Source organism: Aulostomus chinensis, chromosome 13, assembly GCF_037954235.1.
Source record: "Aulostomus chinensis isolate RoL2024-O1b breed Wild chromosome 13, RoL_Achi_v1.0, whole genome shotgun sequence".
Taxonomy (NCBI): domain Eukaryota; kingdom Metazoa; phylum Chordata; class Actinopteri; order Syngnathiformes; family Aulostomidae; genus Aulostomus; species Aulostomus chinensis.
This window is the reverse complement of record NC_141332.1, coordinates 15,549,011-15,569,817: the sequence shown is the minus strand read 5'-3', so window position 1 is coordinate 15,569,817 and position 20,807 is coordinate 15,549,011. Positions and strand designations below refer to the sequence as shown.

At 46.6% G+C, this 20,807-nt stretch overlaps 7 protein-coding genes across 22 annotated transcripts in view; all 7 read right to left on the bottom strand.

Annotated features, from left to right (window-relative positions):
- LOC147251089 (protocadherin gamma-C5-like) overlaps positions 1 to 20,807 on the bottom strand; it is a 279,342-nt gene that overhangs the window by 65,937 nt on the left and 192,598 nt on the right. The window lies entirely within an intron of this gene.
- LOC147251130 (protocadherin beta-16-like) lies at positions 121 to 2,899 on the bottom strand. The gene has a single exon (XM_086222643.1). The coding sequence runs from the start codon at positions 2,723 to 2,725 to the stop codon at positions 242 to 244; it is 2,484 nt and encodes an 827-aa protein (XP_086078769.1). The 5' UTR covers positions 2,726 to 2,899; the 3' UTR covers positions 121 to 241.
- LOC147251129 (protocadherin beta-16-like) lies at positions 3,253 to 6,209 on the bottom strand. The gene has a single exon (XM_086222644.1). It carries the CDS (start codon positions 5,963 to 5,965, stop codon positions 3,497 to 3,499), a length of 2,469 nt encoding a protein of 822 aa, XP_086078770.1. The 5' UTR covers positions 5,966 to 6,209; the 3' UTR covers positions 3,253 to 3,496.
- Positions 6,795 to 9,388, bottom strand: LOC147251128 (protocadherin beta-16-like). Its single transcript, XM_086222950.1, has one exon. It carries the CDS (start codon positions 9,261 to 9,263, stop codon positions 6,795 to 6,797), a length of 2,469 nt encoding a protein of 822 aa, XP_086079076.1. The 5' UTR covers positions 9,264 to 9,388.
- Positions 9,431 to 12,535, bottom strand: LOC147251127 (protocadherin gamma-A2-like). Its single transcript, XM_086222642.1, has one exon. It carries the CDS (start codon positions 12,205 to 12,207, stop codon positions 9,799 to 9,801), a length of 2,409 nt encoding a protein of 802 aa, XP_086078768.1. The 5' UTR covers positions 12,208 to 12,535; the 3' UTR covers positions 9,431 to 9,798.
- LOC147251126 (protocadherin beta-16-like) lies at positions 13,162 to 15,735 on the bottom strand. Its single transcript, XM_086222949.1, has one exon. The coding sequence runs from the start codon at positions 15,613 to 15,615 to the stop codon at positions 13,162 to 13,164; it is 2,454 nt and encodes an 817-aa protein (XP_086079075.1). The 5' UTR covers positions 15,616 to 15,735.
- On the bottom strand, positions 16,197 to 20,707 carry LOC147251125 (protocadherin beta-16-like). The gene has a single exon (XM_086222946.1). The coding sequence runs from the start codon at positions 18,819 to 18,821 to the stop codon at positions 16,197 to 16,199; it is 2,625 nt and encodes an 874-aa protein (XP_086079072.1). The 5' UTR covers positions 18,822 to 20,707.

The window sequence follows — 20,807 nt, the reverse complement described above, 5'->3', positions numbered from 1 at the left end:
TGAGCGTTAAAAACCGGAACACCAGATTAGAGATAATTATGAACAGGAAGAAGGCACAAGGAAATAAGATGAGCAAAACAGGAATTCGTGACATCATTGTAGCTCTCCTTGGTGCTGAAGGTTTGCTAATTGCTATCAATTAGCACTGAAGTCTGACATGATTCAATAATAATTCAACTAAAAAGAAGAGGAAACCTTTAGGCTTCACTCGTTTCATTTCTGCTAAATACAAAAAACTCTGTCAGGACTTTGGATGAGGCGATAATAAATGATAGTGAGAACGAAAAGAAAATACTAGCATGATTTGAAGATGTGAAGAAGTTAATATGCAATGCAGTCTAACCTCCAGAGGAGAGTCAGGCTCGTCCAGGATGCTCTTTTCAGTCTGCATCCGCTGCATCGTCCCTGTGGAACCGGGCTCCATTATCAGCACGTTCTGACTACCGGCTCTGCCCAACTTACAGTCACTCTTCCTGGAGTCGGTGGTCCTGCACACCTCGTAATTGTACACGTGTTGGAGGGTCCCTGTCCCCAAAGTGTCTGAGTACCGTGGAGGATAATATGGAATGACGGGGAGGCTGGAGTGATACAGGATGCGAGACTGCCTCCACCTGTAGATCTTGACCGAGATGATAACCACTAAACAGGTGATGAAGAGGAAGGAGACCACAGCCAAAGCCAGCACCAAGTAAAAAGTCAGGTTGTCATTGTACTCCTTGTCCTGGCTCAAGTCCGTGAACTCTGACAGCACTTCAGGGAAGCTGTCCGCCACCGCCACGTTAACAACCACTGTAGCTGAACGAGGGGGCTGCCCGTTGTCCTCCACTATGACACTCAGTCTTTGTTTCACAGCGTCTTTATCAGTCACTTGGCGGATGGTTCGGATCTCTCCGTTCTGTGAGCCCACTTCAAACAGCGCCCTGTCTGTGGCTTTCTGCAGTTTATAGGACAGCCAGGCGTTCTGGCCAGAGTCCACATCAACAGCCACCACTTTAGTCACCAGGTAGCCCACATCTGCTGACCGAGGCACCATCTCAGCCACCAGAGAGCCTCCGGTCTGGACCGGGTACAGGACCTGAGGGGGGTTATCGTTCTGGTCCTGGATCATGACTTTCACGGTCACATTGCTGCTGAGAGGAGGCGAGCCTCCGTCCTGCGCTTTGACCCGGAAGTGGAAATCTTTGATTTGCTCGTAGTCAAAAGAGCGCACTGCGTGGATGACTCCACTATCAGCACTGACGGACACGTACGAGGAGACCGGCACTCCGTTAACAGAGGAGTCCTCCAGGATGTAAGAAACACGAGCGTTCTGGTTCCAGTCAGCGTCTCTGGCTTTCACCGTGAATATAGAGAGACCTGGTGTGTTGTTCTCTACAATGGAGGCCTCATAGGAGCTCCTCTCAAAGACAGGCGCGTTGTCGTTGACGTCTGAGATGTGTAAGGTGAGAGTGACGCTGCTAGAGAGGGAGGGCACTCCCTCATCAGAGCAGCTCACGCTGATGTTGTACTCGGAGGCTCGCTCCCGGTCTAAATCACCGTCTGTCACTAAACTGTAGAAATTATTCGACGTGGATTTAATTTCGAATGGAATGTTTTCATGTATTACACAGTGTACTTTGCCATTCGTATCAGAGTCTGGATCATGAACGCTCATTAAAGCGATCACTGTTTTGTGAGCTGAATCCTCTGGGACTGAGTCTGATTTTGATATCATATTAACAGAGGGGCTGTTGTCATTCACGTCAATTACATCAATCACTATTTTACTAGAATCAGACAGTCCACCCTGATCAACCGCCTCGATATCGATGTGATAAATCCTTTCTTTTTCATAGTTTATGATCCCATCGAGTATAACATCGCCCTCGCTGTTGATGTGAAATAATTTTGAAACAGGATCCATGCTGTTCGCGATGACGAAGCTCACTTCTCCATTCGATCCTTTGTCTGCATCGGACGCGCTCACTCTCGTCACCAGCGTTCCTATGACAGAGTTCTCTGTAATGCTGGCTTTGTACACGGGTTTACTAAAAACCGGAGCATTGTCGTTTATGTCTAAAACAGTGACATGAATCTGCATGGTTCCGGTCATCTGCGGCTCACCTCCATCCTCTGCTGTCAAAACTAAAGATATGTGCTCTTGTTTCTCTCGGTCCAGCGGCTTCTGTAGAACCATCTCTACCTTTTTGCTCCCGTCAGACTGGCTATGCAGTTTCAGCATGAAACTGTCACTCGGCTTCAGCGTGTATCTCTGAAGACCGTTCGGCCCGATGTCAGGATCAATCGCTTTCTCTAACATGAATTTCGAGCCGATGACGGCGGACTCGCTGATTTCAAACCTCCTCTCGTCCTTTTGGAAAAGTGGAGCATTATCGTTGATATCAGTGATTTCAACGTTGATCGGAAACAATTCTAGGGGATTTTCTAACGTGATCTGAAAATGTAAAGCGCAAGGCGTCGTCTGCCTGCAGAGCGATTCACGGTCTATTTTTTCCTTGATGAGGAGGACTCCTCTTTCTCTGTTCAGCTCGACGTACTGCGAGCTGTCTCCCGTGTAAATGCGAGCTTTACCCGATTTAAGCCTCCGAACATCTAAACCCAAATCTTGTGCTATGTTTCCGACCAAAGAGCCTTTTGCCATTTCCTCCGGAATCGAGTAGCTGACCTGCGCGGCCACAGCGCTGAGGCATGAGATGGAGATTAACAACAGTACTTGCCGTTTCATTGTTCAGTCTGATTCTTCTGCTGCACCCCAGATACAGTTTTTATTCCGTTTTAAGAAAAGTAATCCGTCACAGGTAGATTGTAAAGTGATGATAAAGTGTGATGTAATCCACACAGACAAATAAAGTCAAGATCCAGAAAACCGTCCGCGAATAGCGTGTCTGATCCCCGCACTGAGCTTTGTGCGTCTGAGGCTGCACTTCACTGTTTCACCAAGATGGCTGGGAGGTTCTGTCACAAAGGCGAGATACAACTGCAACACACTAGGCAACAGCGGCCCGATGAGTCCAACATGCGAAAGCGCATAAAGCAAGCAGCAATGATGCCAGCTGACCTAAAACTGAATTTCGAAAAAAGGATGAGTAAAGGGAAAAAAGTGTGAAAAACAAGGATCAACATCTAATGTTACGTCATATGGTGTATGAAAAGAAATGAGAGATATCATAAGGCAATAAAGAGGAGGATTTCTAAGTTATGCCGTTAAATGAAGCTCATTCTTATAAGGCCTGCTAGCATTTTTTTCCAACAATAAAAGTCTGCTTCTTTCACGATGCTACTTCATACTAAAATTGTGAGAAGTCGTCCTAAAATTGGTGTCACGAAAGTAGCAGCTGCAGCAAACGTAGTTTCTCAGAGGACATGTTCAAATTCAAAGTCACTGCTTCAACACTTCAGTGACGTCTGTCTCAAGAGCGCTGTCCGAAGTGCTGAACAAAATTATACTGTCAAAAACGGATCACAATTATTCCCCAATGTTGAATAAATTTCAGAATTAGCACACCAAAACACAAGTGTAAGGTAAAACTATCGAGCAACAGGATGATGAAAATAGCCGCTCTATTTTGGCAAAACTAACCTCCAGAGGAGAGTCAGGCTCGTCCAGGATGCTCTTTTCAGTCTGCATCCGCTGCATCGTCCCTGTGGAACCGGGCTCCATTATCAGCACGTTCTGACTACCGGCTCTGCCCAACTTACAGTCACTCTTCCTGGAGTCGGTGGTCCTGCACACCTCGTAATTGTACACGTGTTGGAGGGTCCCTGTCCCCAAAGTGTCTGAGTACCGTGGAGGATAATATGGAATGACGGGGAGGCTGGAGTGATACAGGATGCGAGACTGCCTCCACCTGTAGATCTTGACGGAGATGATAACCACTAAACAGGTGATGAAGAGGAAGGAGACCACAGCCAAAGCCAGCACCAAGTAAAAAGTCAGGTTGTCATTGTACTCCTTGTCCTGGCTCAAGTCCGTGAACTCTGACAGCACTTCAGGGAAGCTGTCCGCCACCGCCACGTTAACAACCACTGTAGCTGAACGAGAGGGCTGCCCGTTGTCCTCCACTATGACACTCAGTCTTTGTTTCACAGCGTCTTTATCAGTCACTTGGCGGATGGTTCGGATCTCTCCGTTCTGTGAGCCCACTTCAAACAGCGCCCTGTCTGTGGCTTTCTGCAGTTTATAGGACAGCCAGGCGTTCTGGCCAGAGTCCACATCAACAGCCACCACTTTAGTCACCAGGTAGCCCACATCTGCTGACCGAGGCACCATCTCAGCCACCAGAGAGCCGCCGGTCTGGACCGGGTACAGGACCTGAGGGGGGTTATCGTTCTGGTCCTGGATCAGGACTTTCACCGTCACGTTGCTACTGAGAGGAGGCGAGCCTCCGTCCCGCGCTTTGACCCGGAAGTGGAAATCTTTGATTTGCTCGTAGTCAAAAGAGCGCACTGCGTGGATGACTCCACTATCAGCACTGACGGACACGTACGAGGAGACCGGCACTCCGTTAACAGAGGAGTCCTCCAGGATGTAAGAAACACGAGCGTTCTGGTTCCAGTCAGCGTCTCTGGCTTTCACCGTGAATATAGAGAGACCTGGTGTGTTGTTCTCTACAATGGAGGCCTCATAGGAGCTCCTCTCAAAGACAGGCGCGTTGTCGTTGACGTCTGAGATGTGTAAGGTGAGAGTGACGCTGCTGGAGAGGGAGGGCACTCCCTCATCAGAGCAGCTCACGCTGATGTTATATTGTGACGCGACTTCTCGGTCTAAAGCGACCTCTGTCACTAAAGTATAAAATCCATTCATGGTGTTTTGTATTTTAAATGGAATGTCATCGTTAATATCACACTTCACCTCTCCGTTCCTTCCTGAATCAGAGTCGCTGACACTGAGCATAGTAATGACAGTGTTCACCGGAGAATCTTCTAAGATGGCGTCTGATTTAGACAGGATTTTTAGTTGAGGGCTGTTGTCATTCACATCAGTGATTTCAATTATTATCTTACTGGAGTCAGACAGTCCTCCATTATCAATAGCCTCAATATCTATCTTCAAAACCTTTGTTTTTTCATAATCTAGTTCCCCGATCAAGGAAACCTCTCCAGTTGTTCTATCGATCTGAAACAGGTCAGACAGTCGAAGCTTGCTGTTGGATATTACATATGATATTTCTCCATTCGATCCTCCGTCTCTATCAGAGGCACTAACAGATATTACACTTGTTCCCTTTGGAGAATTTTCGGTTATTGTAGCCTTATATACTGGCTTAGTGAAAACCGGAGCGTTATCGTTTGCATCTAAGACGTGAACAGTAATCTGCATTGTTCCTGACATGCGCGGCTGCCCTCCATCCAGAGCCGTCAGTAACAGCGAGATCTGCTCCTGGTGCTCTCGATCGAGAGGCTTCTGTAAAATCATCTCGACTTTTTTACTCCCGTCTGCTTGGTTTTCTAGTTTCAGTTCAAAATTGTTTGTTGGATTGAGTGAGTAGCTTTGAAGGCCGTTCGTGCCAATGTCAGCATCGAAAGCTTTCTCCAAGACAAATTTAGATCCGACCACGACTGACTCGCTGATTTCAAAACGCTTTTTGCTGGATGCGAAGCTGGGAGCATTGTCGTTGATGTCTGTGATTTCGATTGTAATGCGAAACAATTCCATGGGATTCTCCAAAATCATCTGTAAATGCAGAGCGCAGGGCGTCGTTTCCCCGCAGAGCGTCTCCCTGTCTATTCTCTCCTTCACCAGGAGGACCCCCCTCTCTTTATCCAGCTCGATGTATTCTGCGCGGTCTCCCGAATGAATACGAGCTCGACCTGATCGGAGCCTCTTCAAATCTAAACCTAAGTCCTGAGCTACGTTACACACCAGCGAGCCTTTCTCCATCTCCTCCGGGATGGAGTAGCTGACCTGCCCGCACACGGAGGTGAAAGACAGAGCCAAGATGAACAACAGTACTTGCCGTCTCATCTTTTCATTCGCTTATTCCGCTGTTATTCCACTTAATCCACATCAATCCCACCGTTCGTCGAGGAAATATCCAACAACAACAGCAACAAAAATCAGTTTTCCACGTCCAAGCGCATTTTCCTGTTCAACGACGACTGACCGCTTTTGCCTGTTTTATTGTCTCACACGTCACGTCGTCAGGGGGAGGTACAGATGGCAGCCCTGTCGAAGACTGCCACACTCTGGCCGACAGCGGCCCTTTCTGTTCAACACACTCAACAGCAAATGTTGGAGGAAATGGGCTGAAAATCACGCTGAACTGGATTAAACACACCACATCCACGCCCTATTAATAAAAAACATCTGATAGCAATAATATGAGCTGCTGGTTCACTGGGGAAAGGTTGTTGTGATGTCGGATAAACTACGAGGCATTCAAGAAAAGAAAGACAGGGAAATGAAAGAGTCCATCAAGCCAAAGATTAAAATAATAAAGATAGGAAAGACATCGATGATTTGCAGTATGAGCGTTAAAAACCGGAACACCAGATTAGAGATAATTATGAACAGGAAGAAGGTACAAGGAAATAAGATGAACAAAACAGGAATTCGTGACATCATTGTAGCTCTCCTTGGTGCTGAAGGTTTGCTAATTGCTATCAATTAGCACTGAAGTCTGACATGATTCAATAATAATTCAACTAAAAAGAAGAGGAAACCTTAAGGTTTCACTCGTTTCATTTCTGCTAAATACAAAAAACTGTCAGGACTTTGGATGAGGCGATAATAAATGGTAGTGAGAACGAAAAGAAAATACTAGCATGATTTGAAGATGTGAAGAAGTTAATAATCAATGCAGTCTAACCTCCAGAGGAGAGTCAGGCTCGTCCAGGATGCTCTTTTCAGTCTGCATCCGCTGCATCGTCCCTGTAGAACCGGGCTCCATTATCAGCACGTTCTGACTACCGGCTCTGCCCAACTTACAGTCACTCTTCCTGGAGTCGGTGGTCCTGCACACCTCGTAATTGTACACGTGTTGGAGGGTCCCTGTCCCCAAAGTGTCTGAGTACCGTGGAGGATAATATGGAATGACGGGGAGGCTGGAGTGATACAGGATGCGAGACTGCCTCCACCTGTAGATCTTGACCGAGATGATAACCACTAAACAGGTGATGAAGAGGAAGGAGACCACAGCCAAAGCCAGCACCAAGTAAAAAGTCAGGTTGTCATTGTACTCCTTGTCCTGGCTCAAGTCCGTGAACTCTGACAGCACTTCAGGGAAGCTGTCCGCCACCGCCACGTTAACAACCACTGTAGCTGAACGAGAGGGCTGCCCGTTGTCCTCCACTATGACACTCAGTCTTTGTTTCACAGCGTCTTTATCAGTCACTTGGCGGATGGTTCGGATCTCTCCGTTCTGTGAGCCCACTTCAAACAGCGCCCTGTCTGTGGCTTTCTGCAGTTTATAGGACAGCCAGGCGTTCTGGCCAGAGTCCACATCAACAGCCACCACTTTAGTCACCAGGTAGCCCACATCTGCTGACCGAGGCACCATCTCAGCCACCAGAGAGCCTCCGGTCTGGACCGGGTACAGGACCTGAGGGGGGTTATCGTTCTGGTCCTGGATCAGGACTTTCACGGTCACATTGCTGCTGAGAGGAGGCGAGCCTCCGTCCTGCGCTTTGACCCGGAAGTGGAAATCTTTGATTTGCTCGTAGTCAAAAGAGCGCACTGCGTGGATGACTCCACTATCAGCACTGACGGACACGTACGAGGAGACCGGCACTCCGTTAACAGAGGAGTCCTCCAGGATGTAAGAAACACGAGCGTTCTGGTTCCAGTCAGCGTCTCTGGCTTTCACCGTGAATATAGAGAGACCTGGTGTGTTGTTCTCTACAATGGAGGCCTCATAGGAGCTCCTCTCAAAGACAGGCGCGTTGTCGTTGACATCTGAGATGTGTAAGGTGAGAGTGACGCTGCTGGAGAGGGAGGGCACTCCCTCATCAGAGCAGCTCACGCTGATGTTGTACTCGGAGGCTCGCTCCCGGTCTAAATCACCGTCTGTCACTAAACTGTAGAAGTCATTTTCAGTCGACTGCAGTAAGAAGGGGATATTGTCACGTATAGCACATCTTACTTTGCCATTCTCACCATCATCGAGGTCTTGAATGTTGATTATTGTTACGACAGTTTGGCTTTTAATATCCTCGGATATCACATTCGTCTCGGACATCACGTTGATGATCGGACTGTTATCATTCACGTCTATGACATCGACGATGACTTTGCAAGTGTCTGTTAATCCGCCGTCGTCAGTCGCACGAACGTTTAATTGATAGTTCTGTGACTTTTCATAGTCGATGTTACCAATCAGTGTGATCTCACCAGTATGTTCGTCTATTTTGAACAGATGTCTTTTATCATCCAAAGAATTTCTGATTGAATACGTGATCTTGCTATTGGATCCGTGATCAGCGTCTGACGCGCTCACTCTCGCCACGACAGTGCCTTTCGGTGAATTTTCTGCAACGGTGGCTTTGTATACAGCTTTTGTGAATACAGGAGCGTTATCATTTACATCCAACACCGTGATGAGGATCTGCATTGTTCCAGACATCTGAGGCTCGCCTCCATCTACCGCCGTCAACACCAGAGACAGATGCTCGTTTTTCTCTCTGTCCAGAGGCTTTTTTAAAACCATCTCAACGTTCCTCGAGCCGTCTGCTTGATTATGTAATTTCAGAGCAAAATTATCAGTCGGTTCAAGGAGGTAGGATTGGAGACCATTAATTCCAACATCTAAATCTATGGCTACTTCCAAATCAAATTTCGACCCAGTCACCGCAGATTCGCTTATTTTGAATTTAATATCTCCTTTCTCAAAGGTGGGAGGATTATCGTTTATGTCGACGATTTCAAGGATTATCTTGTAAAATTCGATTGGTTTCTCTAAAATGATTTGAAAGTGCAGAGCGCAGGGCGACGACTGTCCGCACAGCGCCTCTCGGTCTATTCTCTCCTTGATGAGCAGGACTCCTCTCTCTTTATTCAGCTCGACGTATTCTCTGCTATCGCCAAAATACACGCGAGCGTTACGTGATTTTAGTTTCAGTACGTCAAGACCCAAATCATCTGCTACATTCCCGACCAAAGAACCGACGTGCATTTCCTCCTTTACCGAGTAGCTGACCTGCCCGAACACCGCACCAAAGACACAGAAGGAGATGAGGATCAGTACTTGCCGTCTCATTGTTCTCCTCGACACTATGTTAAAGGCAGAAATACACTTTTCCCCAGGAAAAAAGTGCATCCAAGACATGTCCCGGCTATAACAAGACAGCAGTGGTAAATATTCCTCAACAATGAAAGGAAATACTCCGAGCCAGATCGACGTTTTAGTCCAGACTCTTTCCGTTCGTGAGCTTTATCGAATGTCCCCCTCTCCTCGACGCCGAGTGAGGATAGGGAGGAACAGTTGACGGCACAGTCTCACTGAGTAACATGCTGGACGACAGCGTCTCTATGAGTTCAACATGCAAAACTGCAGGCAGAATTATTGTAGTCCTTATAAGCCAAACTACATCTATTATTGCAGCCCGTCTACTCAGTGTTATCATAAAAAATGTATTTTTATGTCTGAAAATGAATAAAACAAACAGCAAGAAGATCTGAGTTTTCCTCGGTGGTGCACAAAGTGGAAGACATGTAAAATAGTTGAACAAAGACAATTAACAGTAACATCTGTCGGGTAATTGTGCCTCTGTCTATGGTGCTGAAAGTCATTTGGTCACTTGGACCACTGGACAGCAATCCACACCTCAGAGTTGAGTTATTAATACAATAAAAATGTATGTTTACTTATAAATTATAATTCTAACCTCCAGAGGAGAGTCAGGCTCGTCCAGGATGCTCTTTTCAGTCTGCATCCGCTGCATCGTCCCTGTAGAACCGGGCTCCATTATCAGCACGTTCTGACTACCGGCTCTGCCCAACTTACAGTCACTCTTCCTGGAGTCGGTGGTCCTGCACACCTCGTAATTGTACACGTGTTGGAGGGTCCCTGTCCCCAAAGTGTCTGAGTACCGTGGAGGATAATATGGAATGACGGGGAGGCTGGAGTGATACAGGATGCGAGACTGCCTCCACCTGTAGATCTTGACGGAGATGATAACCACTAAACAGGTGATGAAGAGGAAGGAGACCACAGCCAAAGCCAGCACCAAGTAAAAAGTCAGGTTGTCATTGTACTCCTTGTCCTGGCTCAAGTCCGTGAACTCTGACAGCACTTCAGGGAAGCTGTCCGCCACCGCCACGTTAACAACCACTGTAGCTGAACGAGAGGGCTGCCCGTTGTCCTCCACTATGACACTCAGTCTTTGTTTCACAGCGTCTTTATCAGTCACTTGGCGGATGGTTCGGATCTCTCCGTTCTGTGAGCCCACTTCAAACAGCGCCCTGTCTGTGGCTTTCTGCAGTTTATAGGACAGCCAGGCGTTCTGGCCAGAGTCCACATCAACAGCCACCACTTTAGTCACCAGGTAGCCCACATCTGCTGACCGGGGCACCATCTCAGCCACCAGAGAGCCTCCGGTCTGGACCGGGTACAGGACCTGAGGGGGGTTATCGTTCTGGTCCTGGATCAGGACTTTCACGGTCACGTTGCTGCTGAGAGGAGGCGAGCCTCCGTCTTGCGCTTTGACCCGGAAGTGGAAATCTTTGATTTGCTCGTAGTCAAAAGAGCGCACTGCGTGGATGACTCCACTATCAGCACTGACGGACACGTACGAGGAGACCGGCACTCCGTTAACAGAGGAGTCCTCCAGGATGTAAGAAACACGAGCGTTCTGGTTCCAGTCAGCGTCTCTGGCTTTCACCGTGAATATAGAGAGACCTGGTGTGTTGTTCTCTACAATGGAGGCCTCATAGGAGCTCCTCTCAAAGACAGGCGCGTTGTCGTTGACGTCTGAGATGTGTAAGGTGAGAGTGACGCTGCTGGAGAGGGAGGGCACTCCCTCATCAGAGCAGCTCACGCTGATGTTGTACTCGGAGGCTCGCTCCCGGTCTAAAGCGACCTCTGTCACTAAACTGTAGAAATTATTCGACGTTGACTTGATATTCAAAGGAGCATCCTCGTTAATAAAACAATGAACTTTACCATTTTCACCTGAATCTCGGTCTTGAACATTCATTATCGCAACGACAGTGTTTGGTTTCGAGAACTCAGTTATTGTGTTTGATTTTGACAAAAAATTGATCGTTGGTTTGTTGTCGTTCACATCCATCACTTCAACGATGACTTTACATGAATCAGTCAGTCCTCCATCATCACTTGCACGTATGTTAACGTGGTAACTTCGTGCATTCTCATAATCTATATTTCCAATCAGAGCAATTTCACCATTGTCTTCATTAATCCGAAACAGTGTGTGAGCTTGATCCAAACTGTTTGTAATAGAATATTTTATCATGCCGTTCGTTCCGTCATCTGCGTCTGACGCAGTAACGCCGGTGACAACCGTCCCCTCTGGAGCGTTTTCAAACACAGTCGCTGTGTAAGTGGACTGTGAAAAAACAGGAGCATTGTCATTGACGTCTAACACCGTGATCACAATTCTAATTGTTCCAGACATTTGTGGCTCTCCGCCATCAAATGCTGTCAAAACTAAAGATATGACCTCATCCTTCTCTCTGTCGAGAGGCTTCTGTAAAATCATTTCAGCCTTTTCTGTTACGTCACCTTGACTCCCTCGTTTCAGAGCGAAATTATCAGTTGGTTGAAGATCGTATTTTTGCAGACCATTTTTACCGACATCGACGTCTATTGCTCGATCCAGTACAAATTTTGCTCCTATGACAGCAGACTCGCTTATTTTAAATATGACCTCATTTTTCTCGAAGGTCGGCGGGTTGTCATTTATGTCCATGATCTCTACTGTGACAGTGTAAAACTCTATGGGATTCTCCAAAATGACCTGAAAGTGCAAAGCACAAGGTGTGGTCTGCCTGCAAATCGCCTCTCTGTCTATTCTGTCTTTGACCAGCAGGACCCCCCGTTCTTTATCCAGCTCGATGTACACCGCGCTGTCTCCGGTATAAAGGCGAGCTTTGCCTGTTTTCAGTCGCTTCATGTCTAAACCCAGATCCTGAACAACATTGCCGACCAGAGAGCCTTTAGCCATTTCCTCAGGGATGGAGTAGCTGACTTGGCCGAGCACCGAGCGCAGATAAAGAGCCAGAGAGAACAACAGTACTTGCCGTCTCATTGTTCTGTCCGACGTTTCTCTTGAGGATTAGAACGAATTCAGTTCCCAAATGACCCGATATTTAACATCCTTTGCGTCTCGCAGGGAACAAAAAATACAAGGTAGCACTCCACAATAGCCAACGATCGGAAAGAAGAGCTTCGGCTGTCTCGTCCCTTTGGTGGACGCTGAAATATTGCCTTGAGACGTTGTTATCACCGTGCCTGTCTTTCCCTCTCTGGTAAAATGGTGATGGGGGAGGTTTCCTTTAAAACCTTCCACGACGCTTCAACTCACTGGCCAACAGCGGCCCTAAGAGTACACAGCAAAGAATTGCAGTAGGCTCTGGATCAGGAAACACTACAGAGACGGCATGCACACTATCATGACGCAGAAAATGACTGCTGGTGGAAATATGCAAACAATTATGACTACAGTCCTGAATAAACATGTGGGCCGAGAAGAAAGAAAGACAGACAGAAAGACAGACAGACAGACAGACAGACAGACAGACAGACAGACAGACAGACAGATAGATAGATAGATAGATAGATAGATAGATAGATAGATAGATAGATAGATAGATGCAGAGCTAAGTGTCTCTGTCCATGGTGTTGATTGCACAAGTACTTATGTCGTAAAATCAACAAAATAATCATTCTGGTAACAATCAAAACTGCCAGTTTAAAGGTAGAAGGGATCACATAACAAATGAAGACTTTCCAACTAAGAGGGGCCTTTTCACACCAAAGAAAATTTATAAAAATACGCCATGATACAAATCTTGACAAAATAAATAACTGCATGCAGTGTAATGAATAAATCTGCTACAGAAAATACACAGTAACTGAGTGTTTACACATATCTGTACAATATTAACCTCTTGAATGTTTGCCTACTGCTATCCATGGTGCTGAAACTGAGCTCCAATGAAGGACAAATAAAGGAGGAACATAAGTCAGGGGTCAATTTCACCTAATTGAATGTAAACTTTGTAACAGGTGGACCAACCTCCAGAGGAGAGTCAGGCTCATCCAGGATGCTCTTTTCAGTCTGCATCCGCTGCATCGTCCCTGTAGAACCGGGCTCCATTATCAGCACGTTCTGACTACCGGCTCTGCCCAACTTACAGTCACTCTTCCTGGAGTCGGTGGTCCTGCACACCTCGTAATTGTACACGTGTTGGAGGGTCCCTGTCCCCAAAGTGTCTGAGTACCGTGGAGGATAATATGGAATGACGGGGAGGCTGGAGTGATACAGGATGCGAGACTGCCTCCACCTGTAGATCTTGACGGAGATGATAACCACTAAACAGGTGATGAAGAGGAAGGAGACCACAGCCAAAGCCAGCACCAAGTAAAAAGTCAGGTTGTCATTGTACTCCTTGTCCTGGCTCAAGTCCGTGAACTCTGACAGCACTTCAGGGAAGCTGTCCGCCACCGCCACGTTAACAACCACTGTAGCTGAACGAGAGGGCTGCCCGTTGTCCTCCACTACTACACTCAGTCTTTGTTTCACAGCGTCTTTATCAGTCACTTGGCGGATGGTTCGGATCTCTCCGTTCTGTGAGCCCACTTCAAACAGCGCCCTGTCTGTGGCTTTCTGCAGTTTATAGGACAGCCAGGCGTTCTGGCCAGAGTCCACATCAACAGCCACCACTTTAGTCACCAGGTAGCCCACATCTGCTGACCGAGGCACCATCTCAGCCACCAGAGAGCCGCCGGTCTGGACCGGGTACAGGACCTGAGGGGGGTTATCGTTCTGGTCCTGGATCAGGACTTTCACCGTCACGTTGCTACTGAGAGGAGGCGAGCCTCCGTCCTGCGCTTTGACCCGGAAGTGGAAATCTTTGATTTGCTCGTAGTCAAAAGAGCGCACTGCGTGGATGACTCCACTATCAGCACTGACGGACACGTACGAGGAGACCGGCACTCCGTTAACAGAGGAGTCCTCCAGGATGTAAGAAACACGAGCGTTCTGGTTCCAGTCAGCGTCTCTGGCTTTCACCGTGAATATAGAGAGACCTGGTGTGTTGTTCTCTACAATGGAGGCCTCATAGGAGCTCCTCTCAAAGACAGGCGCGTTGTCATTGACGTCTGAGATGTGTAAGGTGAGAGTGACGCTGCTGGAGAGGGAGGGCACTCCCTCATCAGAGCAGCTCACGCTGATGTTATATTGTGACGCGACTTCTCGGTCTAAAGTGACCTCTGTCACTATGGTATAAAATCCATTTAAGGTCGTTTGGATTTTGAAGGGAATGTTCTCTCCTTTATCACACTCCACCTTCCCATTATTCTCTGAGTCGGGATCAATAACACTCAACATTGCTATCACCGTGTTTGGAGGCGAGTCCTCTAAAATGGTGTCTGATTTAGAAACAATGTTAATGTGAGGACTGTTGTCATTGACGTCAATAACGTCAACAACCACTTTAGTGGAATCAGAGAGCCCCCCTCTGTCCACCGCTTCAACATCCATTTGATAAGACGTGGCCTTTTCATAATCTATTTCACCGACCAGAATAATTTCACCAGTTTTTGAATCAATCTTAAAAAGTTCTAACAAAAACCGTTTGCTGTCAGTTATCTGGTATGAGACTTCTCCGTTCAGCCCGATGTCTTTGTCAAACGCTCTGACGGTGGTGACACTGGTGCCTTTAGGAGAATTCTCCAGTATTTTTGCTCTGTACAGTGGTTTAGCGAATGACGGTGCGTTGTCATTCACATCTAATACATTTATAAATATCTGCATTGTCCCTGACATCTGCGGCTCCCCTCCGTCTAAAGCGGTTAACAAAAGGGATATGCGGTCCTGCTTCTCTCGATCTAGAGGCTTCTGCAGAACCATCTCGACCTTTTTACTTCCGTCGGGCTGATTGTCTAATTTTAACGCAAAATTGTCAGTCGGACTGAGCGAGTATTGCTGTAAGCCATTAATTCCAATGTCGGAGTCGATCGCTTTCTCTAATATGAATTTCGACCCTATCACCGCGGACTCACTGATCTCAAAGCGCTTTTCCGTGTTAGTAAAACTGGGTGTGTTATCGTTGATATCAGTAATTTCCACTGTTACACGGAACAGCTCCATAGGATTTTCCAGAATTAACTGGAAATGTAGAGCACAAGGCGTCGTCTCCCCACATAAAGCCTCTCTGTCGATCCTCTCCTGGATAACGAGGACTCCTCTTTCTTTATTCAGCCCGATGTATTCAACACTCCTCCCCGTGTAGACACGAGCTTTCCCGGATCTAAGTCTTTTAAGATCTAAACCTAAATCATGCGCGATGCTACCAACAACAGAGCCTTTCGACATCTCCTCGGGAATGGAGTAGCTGACCTGCCCGAGCGCTGAGCAAAGACACAGGACCGAGAGAAACAACAGCGTTACTTGCCGTCGCATTGTTCTGTCCGAGGTAGTTTCTTTCACCATTAAAATAAAAACATCCCCGATGCTGACAGTGTTGGTGTAGAAATCAATGTAAGCCGTATTCCAATAAGAGCTAAAACGATATATCCGGTCATCCGCGTCCTCGCAGCTCTCCTCCTGAGCATCGACTGCACTCTGCCTTTCTCTGACTACGTCGAACATTTATCGAAATGAAGGGGAAGGACAAAGACAGAAAAAAATATAAAACACCCACTTGAAACGCAACAAGCTTGCCAACAGCGACGCTTTGAGTTGAAAATACAAATTACAACAATATCACAAACATTTTTGTGCAGATCACAATGAAGAGAAACTGCAGCCAGAAAACAAGTGAATATTGATAACGCATATTGCGGTGTCTCTCATGCTTTCACGAGTGAGTGATTTGAAGGAAATGGTTATAAATTTGAATGTTAACATTTTTATGAAAGGTGTAAGATTTGCGGGGGTGTAGAAGGAATAATGAACTCCAATTGAGAAGAGGAAACATTTGTTTGAAGGGTTTGTCGCTGTCCATGGTGCTGAATCACAACGTTCTGTAGATTTGTCTCAACATGTATATAAAAATATTTGAATTAAAGTTTTCAAACCTCCAGAGGAGAGTCAGGCTCGTCCAGGATGCTCTTTTCAGTCTGCATCCGCTGCATCGTCCCTGTAGAACCGGGCTCCATTATCAGCACGTTCTGACTACCGGCTCTGCCCAACTTACAGTCACTCTTCCTGGAGTCGGTGGTCCTGCACACCTCGTAATTGTACACGTGTTGGAGGGTCCCTGTCCCCAAAGTGTCTGAGTACCGTGGAGGATAATATGGAATGACGGGGAGGCTGGAGTGATACAGGATGCGAGACTGCCTCCACCTGTAGATCTTGACGGAGATGATAACCACTAAACAGGTGATGAAGAGGAAGGAGACCACAGCCAAAGCCAGCACCAAGTAAAAAGTCAGGTTGTCATTGTACTCCTTGTCCTGGCTCAAGTCCGTGAACTCTGACAGCACTTCAGGGAAGCTGTCCGCCACCGCCACGTTAACAACCACTGTAGCTGAACGAGAGGGCTGCCCGTTGTCCTCCACTATGACACTCAGTCTTTGTTTCACAGCGTCTTTATCAGTCACTTGGCGGATGGTTCGGATCTCTCCGTTCTGTGAGCCCACTTCAAACAGCGCCCTGTCTGTGGCTTTCTGCAGTTTATAGGACAGCCAGGCGTTCTGGCCAGAGTCCACATCAACAGCCACCACTTTAGTCACCAGGTAGCCCACATCTGCTGACCGAGGCACCATCTCAGCCACCAGAGAGCCTCCGGTCTGGACCGGGTACAGGACCTGAGGGGGGTTATCGTTCTGGTCCTGGATCAGGATTTTCACGGTCACGTTGCTGCTGAGAGGAGGCGAGCCTCCGTCCTGCGCTTTGACCCGGAAGTGGAAATCCTTGATTTGCTCGTAGTCAAAAGAGCGCACTGCGTGGATGACTCCACTATCAGCACTGACGGACACGTACGAGGAGACCGGCACTCCGTTAACAGAGGAGTCCTCCAGGATGTAAGAAACACGAGCGTTCTGGTTCCAGTCAGCGTCTCTGGCTTTCACCGTGAATATAGAGAGACCTGGTGTGTTGTTCTCTACAATGGAGGCCTCATAGGAGCTCCTCTCAAAGACAGGCGCGTTGTCGTTGACGTCTGAGATGTGTAAGGTGAGAGTGACGCTGCTGGAGAGGGAGGGCACTCCCTCATCAGAGCAGCTCACGCTGATGTTGTACTCGGAGGCTCGCTCCCGGTCTAAATCACCGTCTGTTACTAAACTGTAGAACTTCTTCGATGTTGCTTTCAGTAAAAATGGCATGTGCTCATCAATATTACACGCGACTTTGCCGTTTTCTCCAGAATCAGGGTCTTGAACATTGAATATAGTGACCACGGTCCCTGGAGGGGAATTTTCGGATACTGAATTGGTCTTCGACATGATATTAATAGACGGGTGATTATCGTTAGTGTCCGTCACCTCAACAACAATCTTACAGGAATCTGTCAGCCCTCCATCATCACTCGCCTGTACGTGTATTTCATAATGCTGTGTCTTTTCAAAATCTAGGTTACCAGTTAAAATCACCACGCCAGTGTTTTCGTCTATCTGGAATAATACCAGAACGTCATCGAGTGTGTTTGTTATTGAATATGACACTTTACCATTTGTACCCTGATCTGCATCATCAGCACTTACGGTACACAAAGTCATGCTCTTTGGAGCCGTCTCGGTGATAGTAACCTTATATACTTCCTGTGTAAATACCGGGGCATTGTCATTGACGTCCAGTACTGCAATTTCTATTCTCATTGTCCCTGACAGCTGTGGCTCGCCGCCATCACCAGCCGTGAGTATTAAAGAAAGGTGGTCTTGCGCCTCTCTGTCGAGCTGCTTCTGTAAAACCATCTCCACCTTTTTACTTCCATCATGCTGATTTTGTAGCTTTAGATGAAAGTTGTCTGTCGGCTTTAAAGAATAACCCTGCAAACCGTTCACACCCACGTCCGGATCCATGGCTCTTTCCAGCACGAATTTCGCTCCAATCACAGCCGACTCGCTAATCCTGAATTTCATCTCATCCTTCCTGAAGCTGGGTGCATTATCGTTGATGTCATTAATTTCTACGGTGACTGTAAAGAATTCAATCGGCTCCTCCAGCGTGATTTGAAGATGTAAAGCGCAAGGTGTTGTCTGTCCGCAGAGCGTCTCCCTGTCGATTCTCTCTTTAACAAGCAGGACGCCTCTGTCTCTGTTCAGCTCGATGTAATCTGCATTGTCCTCCGTGTATATGCGAGCTTTGCCTGACTTCAGTCTTTTCACGTCTAACCCTAGATCCTGCGCTATGTTACCAACCAAAGACCCTTTCGTCATTTCCTCTGGAATGGAGTAGGTGACCTGCCCGAGCGCTGAGCTGAGGGAGAAAAACAAGACAGACAATAGCACTTGCCCTCTCATTGTTCCCTCCTCGTCCACGAATAGCGAAGAGCAAAAAAGAAATAGACCAGAGCGGCAAACGGCCTCTAATCCAAGGTAATCCAGAGGAAGATATTCTCCGTGTTTTCTCCGAACGATAAACAAATAAGCAGCAGCGCGGATGTCTCCGTGTCGCAGCTTCGGCGCTGATGTTCTGAATGTGTGGCTCTTTTTTGTGTGCTGGATGGAATAAAATGACGGAGGAAGCCTCAACATTAGCCAACAGCGGCCCTGAGAGTCCAAACCCTTGTACTGCAGAGAGTTCCACCACCCGGTACAAGTTCACCATCCAGACCATCAGAGGTGAGATCAAGGCTGGGAGTCAAATCGAAAACAAAAATCATTCTGGAGGTAAATGGTAGTTGTTCGTGTTCAGTGAAGATAGTTAATTGTGTATTGTTCTTTCACTTGGATCATATGTCAATGAAAAAATCTTACATTTCAGAGGGACAAAGACTCAACAGAGAACAAGCACGCCAATCCTTCAGCAGCTCATGTACTTCAACACAACTCCTCTCTTGATAATTAATCCTCTGCCAGCAGTAACTAACATTAAACTGAGATGTCACAGGAAAGGTTGACCTGAATACACGGTTTGCAACCCAAATGGAGCACAGAGCAACTCATCATTCCACACGTGGAAATATTGAATGATTTCCATTTCAATAAACAGTCCAGAGGACTGTGTACAAACAGACATTTACAGGCCATTTTCTCTTCACCCCTCAAACACTTGAACTACAGGTCATAGTGTTTGAGCCTTCTACATATCTCAAGTTTTGTTGAGTGCAGCTCTTTCCTGTCCAAAAGGTAGATGAACTACAAACAGCAATTCTGACATGATGACTTATTTTGCCTCCATATCTATAAATATACGGTCAACGCACAGGAGAACAGATACGGAGGCTGCGTTCGAGCAGCAAACTATTCACAAATCTATTCTCAAAGGAGTGTGTGTTTTTACAACTAGAGTAGACCACAGGAAAAGCAAGAATGACGCCGGAAATTTGATTTCAGACACTTTTTTTTTTTTTTTTTTTACTCAAAAGTCCAGCTTAACCTCATAATGGTGTCCATGGCCCTGGTGAAAGGACTCATTGCAAAAGATTTTAAATGCTGCACCTATAAGATTATTGGAGCTGCCAGTACGACTAAACTGATCTTTGCAACTTGTGAACGGGATTTAGTTTCACCAAACCAAGAGATGTGGTGAAGTAGGAGGAATCGACTGCAAAGATGGCTGACATGCATAACAGTGAAGCAGGAAAATGCTCAAAGCTGCTTCAACAGGCCTGTCCGGGATGTATTTTAGACGATTGTGAAGTTCCACCTCGGTTGACAAACAATATGTATTCTTATTTATACAGTCTTTCGTCAGTCTTACACAGTCAGTTACAGCAGTATTTTTTCAGAGTTTGAAATAGGATTATAATGAAAAAAATTCAAAATAATGGGCAAAACTGATCAAATGTACTTTCAGAGAAATGGCAAAACCATCCTCTTGAAAGCGACACTGATTTTGAGCAAATGGATGAGAAATAGCTATCCTCAACACTGCAACAGGGCATAAAGCAACAGACGGGCCTCATGGAGGGAGGTTAGAGTTTGACTGCTTTTTTGAATGAATTAATATACACTGGACATTGAGATGGATACAACTGCATTATGAATGACTGCATGCCTTGGATGGTGTATTGGAGAGTGCAGAAACAGAAGCAGTTGATATGAATGTTGTCCATATATGACCTCACAACAGATTCAAGATAAAAATGAATTCAACAAATCATCATTTTGCGAGTCTGTATGACATAGACCTCACTGGATGGAGAAGATAGAACATCTGTCAGTGCAGGTGAGGTTTCGGAGAAACTTAGTTTTTATAAAATATAATTTAAGTGTCATGAGTTTCCAAAACAAGACGATAGGGGACCGTGAGTCAGTGTTGGTGATCCCAACAGTTGGGAAACACGTTGCTGTTACAAAACCCAAACTATGACCTGAAAACTGAACTGGAACACTTCAAGCCCATGGACATCCATCTCTCAAACAGCACGCACAGACACATTGGCATGACAGCGAGTACAAGAAGGCAGCACCTTCATATTAAACATCACCTTTCTCACACATAGACAAAGGACTGAAAGAAAAATGATCGTAAACCAAGGCACAATTCAAAGCATCACCTCTGCAACCAACAACATG